This window comes from Mytilus trossulus, chromosome 7 (genome assembly GCF_036588685.1).
Source record: "Mytilus trossulus isolate FHL-02 chromosome 7, PNRI_Mtr1.1.1.hap1, whole genome shotgun sequence".
Classification (NCBI taxonomy): domain Eukaryota; kingdom Metazoa; phylum Mollusca; class Bivalvia; order Mytilida; family Mytilidae; genus Mytilus; species Mytilus trossulus.
Genome location: NC_086379.1, coordinates 67,471,026 through 67,479,960, shown reverse-complemented (window position 1 = coordinate 67,479,960; position 8,935 = coordinate 67,471,026). Strand labels below are relative to the sequence as shown.

The 8,935-nt window shown below is 34.6% G+C and overlaps 1 protein-coding gene across 1 annotated transcript; it reads left to right on the top strand.

Annotated features, from left to right (window-relative positions):
* The first annotated feature begins 1,397 nt into the window (after positions 1-1,397).
* LOC134725647 (uncharacterized) lies at positions 1,398-7,390 on the top strand. Its single transcript, XM_063589637.1, has 2 exons — positions 1,398-1,555; positions 2,173-7,390. Exon 2 carries the CDS (start codon positions 2,186-2,188, stop codon positions 6,548-6,550), a length of 4,365 nt encoding a protein of 1,454 aa, XP_063445707.1. The 5' UTR covers positions 1,398-1,555; positions 2,173-2,185; the 3' UTR covers positions 6,551-7,390.
* Positions 7,391-8,935: the final 1,545 nt, after the last annotated feature.

Genomic DNA, 8,935 nt, shown 5'->3' with positions numbered 1-8,935 from the left:
GATTATAGCTGTACCAGAGTTAATTGTTTTATACCTATATATTTTCAGCTTGCCCAAGTGCTGTATTACCTGACTTGCCTAATGATGTAGTATGCCACCTGGATTCTACCTGTACATCTGTTACCTGTTGTGCACATGTAGGCCTGATCAACAGAAATATATATTTCTTCCTCACTGTTGATCCATGTAACCAAACATTTACCCTTGGTATAGAGAAATATCAGTTTGAATTCTCTCTGTATGAAACAGACTTTGATCTGCCAAAACAATTTCATGTTGGACGTGTTTTAGAAATAGAGTGAGTTTTGACTTTGTCTTTGAAGTGTGTAGATTGATTTTGTGTTATGAATTTATAATACACCACATGCAACTTTTTTCAATTCTATGTGTACAATACTATTTTCTTTATGCTAAAATTGAAAATAAGGAAATGTAATATGATTGCCATTGAGACAACTGTCCTCTGGAAACCAACTTCTGTTAATTTAGCTAGTTAAGGTAATTGTTTGGTAATCAACAATAGAAAAAAAAAATGTTATTATAAAAAAAAATTGTAAACACCAATATAATATAATACAAAAATGACCTTCACTGAATAACTGATTCTTCGGATCCATAGAGGGTTAGTAAAATCCATAGGGGGTGAGGCCGGAGGCCGAGTCCCCTATTTAATTTAGGACATGCACATATAGTCTAGTCTGTCTACAGATTCAATCTAAACAAATTGCAACAGAAAAGATTTTTTATATATCATATGAGATTATCATAGCACATTACCGTTAAAAAAGTCTAACAAAATCGTACGGTCGGAAATCGGTGAAAATTGAAAATAAAAATATCGGTGATGTGCCTGCCGATTCGTGTCAGAAATGGTCCGCCATATTGACAAAGGGAGAAGACTCTTACATATGTGAATTTATAGAAACCAACTTATAGAAGCTGATATCACTGAAAGAATCGCTTACATAAATTTATATTATTATAAAACTATGCTGGTAAGTGATTTTTTAACATACACTTATGTTTTACGTGTATTTACATATTCGAAAATGCGTCAAGAAATGAATTAGACATACGAAAGTTCTTGACGCAGGTCAACCGACAAAGATCACTATATTTTTGTTATTTTAAAGAAAATAAATAAAATCAACTACCTTTACATAGAATCAATTAAATTTAAACTAATAAAGTCCAAAATATATCAATAAAATTAATTTAAAGGGACGTAGTAAGACTCGTCCCTAACGAAAACAAAAAAGTATGGAACGCCAAATTAACAAAAATGGACAGTAAAAATTGCAATTTTGTCGATTTTGAACTAATTACTATAGCCAAAGCATTTATTCTTATCTTCTATTGCATTTTCTTCAAGTAAATAATTTTAAATAATTGTTTCCTTCCTTTTTTAATGAATTATTGTCGAAAATAACTATTTTGTAATTTTATTTCAGCTTTCACTTGAAGAAACCTATGTCCAATTTAGCATCATGATTTTATTGGAGCTAACCACAGTCACTGTGCTAATTGTTAAGCACACGGATAATTTCTAATTTAGGTACTATATTATATTTATCTGCATTGCCTATTTTATTAAAAATATTTTATCACAGTCGAGTCAAAAATATTTGATTGCATATCTTGTTCTATCAAAAGTCAATTCAAACCAAATTCAAAATGAATGGTCAACTAAACAAATGTACGGAATAGGTTACAATAAAACACAATCGAAAATTTCCAAGAAGGGGAAACATTAAACATAGTATACTTTTTTTAATGCTTTACAATAAAATTGTACTTAAGTTCAATATGCTCGTTTCTGTGTGTACTTCGTATAGTTTGTCTTGTTTGTCTTAATGTCCTTTTCGTTTTCTCGGACGCAATTTAAGCCTATTGATTCAACTTTTCTTGTCACCCTTTTTGGCACTTTTCAAATGATTCATTATCTTCAGCTAGAATCCATAAAAAGTTGAGAAATGGACAAATGAATTACAGTGTATAGACACACTAAAAAAGAAACATCACACGGACAAGAAAACATTATTCATTAAGAGTCGATGTTGTTTATTCTTGTTGTTCTGAATAATATTTTAATGTGTTTTGATATGTTATATGACATATACTATAATGATTAAATATGTAACAACAAATGATTTGTGTACTTTTTCTTTTCAGCTTCATCTATACTATGGAGAAATGTATTGTGTGTCTAAAAGATGACCACCCAACAACACTGATCAAATTGCGACAAAAAGGTTGTCTTGGAATCATCAAAGCTAGCCAGGAAAGAGGAGACTGTTTGTCCGCATTAGAGGGTAATTTTGTCCATCAACTCTGCAGGAAAACATATACCAATCCAAATGACATAAAGAAATACAAAAAAGAAAAACTTGTTTTGAGAGAAATTCATACAAATACTCCAAAATTACGATCAAAGTCCCATTTTGATTTTAAACATCATTGTTTATTCTGTGGAAATGAAGCAACAGACTCCAAGAAAAAAGACAAAAATGTATTTCAGGTTCGAACTGATGATTTTGAGAGTCGCATACAAGATGCTTGTGATCTTCGGAATGATGATTGGGCAGCCGAGGTTCGCGGAAGACTGGAGAGCGTAAGCGACCTCCATGCAGCGGATGCTGTTTATCACCAGGCATGTAGTGTAAACTTCCGCACGTGCAAAAACACTCCTGTATTCCGTTCTCCCATATCACCAGACGCAAAGCCTGAAAACAAAAGAGGAAGGCCAGCTTTGCAAGAAGACGGCTTCTACAAAACAGTCGACTTCCTTAAACATCATGACGACGAACAGATTTCCATATCAGATCTTGTTGAAAAAATGGACGAGATGTGTGATGGGAATGCTTATAGTCAGATGTATTTAAAGAAAAGATTGAAGCAACATTTTGGAGATGAAATCATTATTACAGACATACCAGGTAGAAAAAGTGTTGTAACTTTACGTGAAACCGTGACCTGTATTCTTCAGGACTATTACCAGAGACCAAGCAACTTAAATCCAGATGACGAAAAGAGAGCTTTGATCAGAGCAGCTGCCAAACTGATAAAAAGCGACATCCGATCTGTAGATACCACAAAGTCTATCTATCCAACTCCAGCCAACATTGCATCAGTTGATAATAATTTATCATACTTACCCGAAAGCCTGCTGTTATTTCTTTCTAACATATTTTCTGAGAAAGACCCATCGGTGAAAATAGCTTCCATAGGACAAGCAGTAATGCAAGCCTCACGACCTCGAGCACTTATAACACCGCTTCAACTCGGTCTAGGAGTACAGGTGCATCACAACTTTGCTTCACGATTTCTTGTGTCCACATTGAACAGCTTAGGATTTTGTTCCTCATACTATGAAGTCCAGAAGTTTGAATCAAGTGCTGCAGCTGTACAAGGAGTTGATCTTCCAGGCGATATAAGCAACAGCTTTGTACAATTTGTAGCAGATAACGTTGACCACAACACAAGAACGATAGATGGCCTCAACACTTTTCATGGCATGGGCATAATAGCTGGAATTACGCCTGGTACGAAGAGAACACAACCCATTCCTAGAATAGCTTTTTCTACCGAGGAAATAAAGGCATTAGCAAAGATAGAGATCAAATATTACAAACCTCAATCAGATCGTATGGCTGAATTAAGTTATGCTGAGTTGAAAAACCTAAACACACTGGATAAGACTTTCCGTCTTGACCTGCTGTCGGTTATTATTTGGCCTTTAAAGTATCCAATACCAATGTGGTCTGGCTTCATGCAGATGGTTCAGACGGGAGACTACCCAGGAAAATCATCAGTTTCATTCCTACCTATGATAGATTTGAATGCTTCGGACATGACATGTATTTATTCTACATTGAACTTCGTCGCCAACCAAGCAAAGCGTTATGACATAACAGCGATCTTGACTTTTGATCAACCTCTGTATTGGAAAGCCTTATCAATTGTTGAAAACGAAAATCCAGGAAGCACCTTGAAGTCTATGGTTTTACGATTAGGACCATTCCACACAGAGATGAGCTTCCTTGGCTCAATAGGGAATCTTATGAGTAATACTGGTTTGAAAGAGATGTTAGAACTCATATACGCTCCGAATGCCGTCACGCATATCCTTAGCGGAAAAGCTGTAGCTAGAGCGTTTAGAGGTCACATGTTGGTGGATACAGCACTTTATTGTTTGTTGATTGCAGATATATTTAATATTGACGTATCTAAACTTTTGGAAGAACCCAATTCAACCCTTGAAACAACTGAAATGAAGGAAATTGATGAATTATATTCTCAATTATCCTCTGGAGAGCTGTCAGCTTCAGAAGCGGGTGAATCAGATGTCTTGAAAAACCTAGAAGCAACGGTCCAGAGAAAACAGGAAATGTTAAAGCAAAGTCGTACAGCAAAGTTGTGGCTGCAGTATTCAGAAATGGTCCAGGTTTTAAGACAATTTATCAAAGCAGAGAGAACCGGTAACTGGCCTCTTCATTTGCAAAGCATCCAAGAAATGTTGCCTTTTTTGGCAGCATCTGGACATAATCTGTACACGAAAACAGCATACGTCTACTTAATGACAATGCAATCTTTAGACGAAGACCATCCTGATGTTTATGCTAGTTTCATCAATGGGAATCATGTCATCAGACGCAGCAATAGGTACTGGGCTGGAATATCTTCAGATTTATTCATAGAGCAAGTTCTAATGAGAAGTGTGAAAACAGCGGGTGGATTGACGAGAGGACGAGGAATGACTGAAAGCCAGCGTTCACTTTGGCTTATGTCCATGCCAGCATGTGCTGAGATCAATCAAGCTATGCAGGATTTGTCCGGAGTAGGATACTTTTCTAGTGAACAACACAAAGACGAAACACATGCAAGACAAAAGAAGGACACTAACGACATTCAAGCTCTTCTCACGTTCTTGAAAAGTCGTAATCCATTCATTGATTCAGAGGTAGACCGTTCACTACGAAACATTGAGACAGGAGTAGTAGCTGATAAAACCGTGAATGTAGATGATGCCAAAAAGGTTGGAACTTCCATTCTACAAGAACTAGTAGGAAAGAATATAGCTGACCACACGTTTAGGAGAAAGAAACAAGCCATTACACTAGGCAACAAAGTTCAGGCAAAACTTGACGGCGAACCTCTTAGAATCGATTCACAGCTCCTTTTTCAGAGATGCACCACTGCGGCACATGGTATTTTCGAAGATATTTCAGAGATATTTCAATTTGAATTATGTGGAGTTCCTTCGTCAATATTTGAAACCACTGGCCTTCCAAGAGAGCCTCAAAAATCAACCCTTGCCGAATATATGTGGAATTTGATTGGACTTAAACCAAAAGCACCAACTGAAACCCACTTTGTACTTGATGGTGGTTCTCTTATACACCGTTTACCATGGGCAAAAGGAGCTACAGTTGACACCATATGTATGACTTACGTCAATTATGTTAACAATCACTATACAGATGCAACTGTTGTGTTTGACGGATATCCATCAGTTCCAACTACAAAAGACGTAACTCATTTCAGACGTACTAAAGGAATCCTATCTCCAAAAGTCAATTTTAACAATGACACACCAATCAAAACCAAAAAAGACGAATTTCTTTCAAATTCAGAAAATAAACAGCACTTTATCAATACCCTTGGAGAAAAACTTAAAGACGGACATGTTCAAGTTATTCATGCAGAAGATGATGCTGATCTTAAGATTGTGCTTACAGCAATAGAAAAGTCGAAACAACATACAACTACCGTCATAGGAGAGGACACTGACCTACTCATACTGCTTTGTTATCATTCAAAAGATGCCATAAACAAGATTTACTTCAAATCAGAAGCCAAGCAAAACACTCAAAAAATAAAGATTTGGGACATAACAGAGACAAGGAGAAAAATTGGACCACTTGTTTGCTATATTTTGCCATTCATACACGCCTTTAGCGGATGCGACACAACATCTCGTATTTTTGGTCAAGGCAAGGGCACTGTTTTCAAGAAAATAAGTACTAACATTAAACTACAAGATCATGCAGCTGTCTTTTGCCAGGAGTCCAATGTTGAGAGCATTCATAAAGCAGGTGAACAAATATTTGTTGCATTATATGGAGGGTTACTAGATGTTGAAACATTAGATATGCTGCGTTACAGAATATTTGCCTCTAAAGTTTGCGTTGGAAATATATATGTACAAGTGCACACTCTCCCACCAACATCTGACGCTGCTAAGCTACATTGCATGAGAGTGTATCATCAAACGCAAGTTTGGATTGGGAAAGGTGATAAATTAGATCCAAAGGACTGGGGTTGGCATGTTGAGGACAATAAATTGCTTCCAATTAGAGCATTACTACCACCGGCTCCCGAACGGCTTCTTAGGATAATTAGATGTAATTGCAAATTGAATTGTGACACAAAACGATGCTCATGTTGTAAACACGGAATAGACTGTTCCCCAGCATGTGGGGAATGTCGTGGAATGAATTGTTCCAATACAAGTAACATTACAGAACCCGATGAAATTGACGATATGTGAATGCATCAATATGCATGTACATTGCAGAGACATTTAACCATACATTAGGAAGACTTATTTCAAAATTGTCTGTTTTTTTGTTAATTTGAAACAAAATCAAATATTTTCAAAGATAAATTTTTCAGAAACTGTATTTACCATTCTTATACTTTTTGATGATAACGAAAGTAACCAAGTTAAAACAAAGTAAACAATTATTGAACAGTTTAGGCAATTTATAATATTAATTCAATGAATGTTGTAACAAATCTAACATTAATACATTTTATTTAGAAATTCATTTCATTTTTATTTTGGGGGAGGGGTAATTTTGGGCTAATTTCGATGATAGATAAATAGATTTTCATTTAAACTACTGTTTGTTTTCTTTTTCCTATTCGCAAATAATTGTAAATAATTGTGTTTAATGTCTTTACTTTAAAGCTGCCGACAAAATAAAACGTTTGACAACAGCCATATATGAATCTTAAATATATCGATTTTTTTGCATTTTTTTTGTGATTTTATCATTAAAAGGGTTAATTCTACCAATAAGTTCTTACTCTGGATTGTAAATTTTACTTCGGAAATGTTCTTTGAAGTTGTTTTAGTCATCTTTATTCGTTTTTGACATTTGTCTGGCTAACATAGTGCTAAAATTCCGATTTTTTTATTTTTTCACAATTTTCATCGATTTTTGGTTAAAATTAATGTTTTTAGCCCAAAAATGGGGATTTCCGATCGTACGATTTTTCTAGACTTTTAATATATGATTGCGTCATGCTTTGGTATTATAAAACTGTTGAAACCATTTCTGTTGCAATTTGTTTAGATTTATGCATTATTTGCCGTAGACAGACTAGACTAATATAGAATGTTGCTTGCATAGACATGTTTGCCCATGCTCAACCCTCTATCATGCCTGGCACAGTGATGAGACAGCACATCATAAGAAAGAAGTGTACAAATCAGTTTTGAATTTTTATCAATCCTGTTTGAAATTACTTTCAATAGATGATCATGCCATATGATATTTGGTTGTAAATATATATGATAGTGTGGTCTTTTAGATTCCAACCAAATAAAGTCACCTTTGCCTATATTTTAGCAATTCCCTTGAAAAAATTATCTAATAGTTATCAAAGGTACCAGGATTATAATTTGATACATCAGACGTGCGTTTCGTCTACATAAGACTCATCAGTGACGCTCAGTTCAAAATAGTTATAAAGCTAAACAAGTACAAAGTTGAAGAGCATTGAGAACCAAAAATTTTCCCAAAAGTGGTGCCAAATACGACTAAGGTAATTTTCCTGGTATAAGAAAATCCTTAGTTTTTCGTAAAATTCAAAGTTTTGTAAATGGAAATTTATAGAAAATGACCATATAATTGATATTCATGTCCGAAGTGCTGACTACTGGGCTGGTGATACCCTCTAAATCATTCTTTATGCAAATAAAATTGCAAAAAGTCTGTCCTTGCATATCATCTGCTATGTACTACCTGTTTTTATATACCTAATTTTATTATAATAGTGTGTGCAAGAGGCAAATTTAATTTCTTGGAGAGTCAGATTACAGACCAGTGAAATAGCAAAAGAGACAATTAACTGTGTGAATTTCAGTATAAGAGTCTGTTTTATTATTCTTTAATGTGTTACAGTTATAAGATCAGTGATATGGGTGGAGAGAGAGTTTACTTTATAGATCTCAGTATTAAAATTTGCTTTAACGATGGAGGACCTTGCCTGATACAAGCCAATATATTCTCAAATACAAAGCTTCAGAAAGCACAGTGCAGTTGGCAAAAAGGTTTCCTTGATCCAGGTAAGTACACCATAAAAAAAAATGATTGTGAGTTATGTGTGCACTTTGAAATTGAATCATAGTCCAATACATTGTTCTTCACCACTTTTGTATTTAATTTTAGGCATATTGTAATATAAAACAAATGAAGCAAGTTTTTACAACCTTTCTAAATTTTGAGCAGATGTAATTGCAAAGAAGATTACTAGAGTGCAAGTGATCAGTTGATGGTTTTATGGTATAACATAATACTTTACAGGATACTGTAATTAAAAAAAGTATTGAATAATAATGGTATTAAGAGATGATGGATAGTGTAAAGCACTTCACAGTAGAAACTCATTCATTAGTTATGAAATATTTATAAATTATCTTTGGTTATCTCAACAAGATTGATTTTCAAGGCAATCGAGTTGAGAGGTTAATGATAATCTGTTTATCGCTTTTTTTACCTATGATGACCGTGTCAATTTCATGTCAATTTCCTTAGAAATGCCATGTGGTTCCTTAGTTTCTAGCAATAATTTTCCATCTCAAACGAGCAGAATGATGTGAAAAATTATCACAAAAAAAGATCAAAGGAAAAATGCACAAAATAGC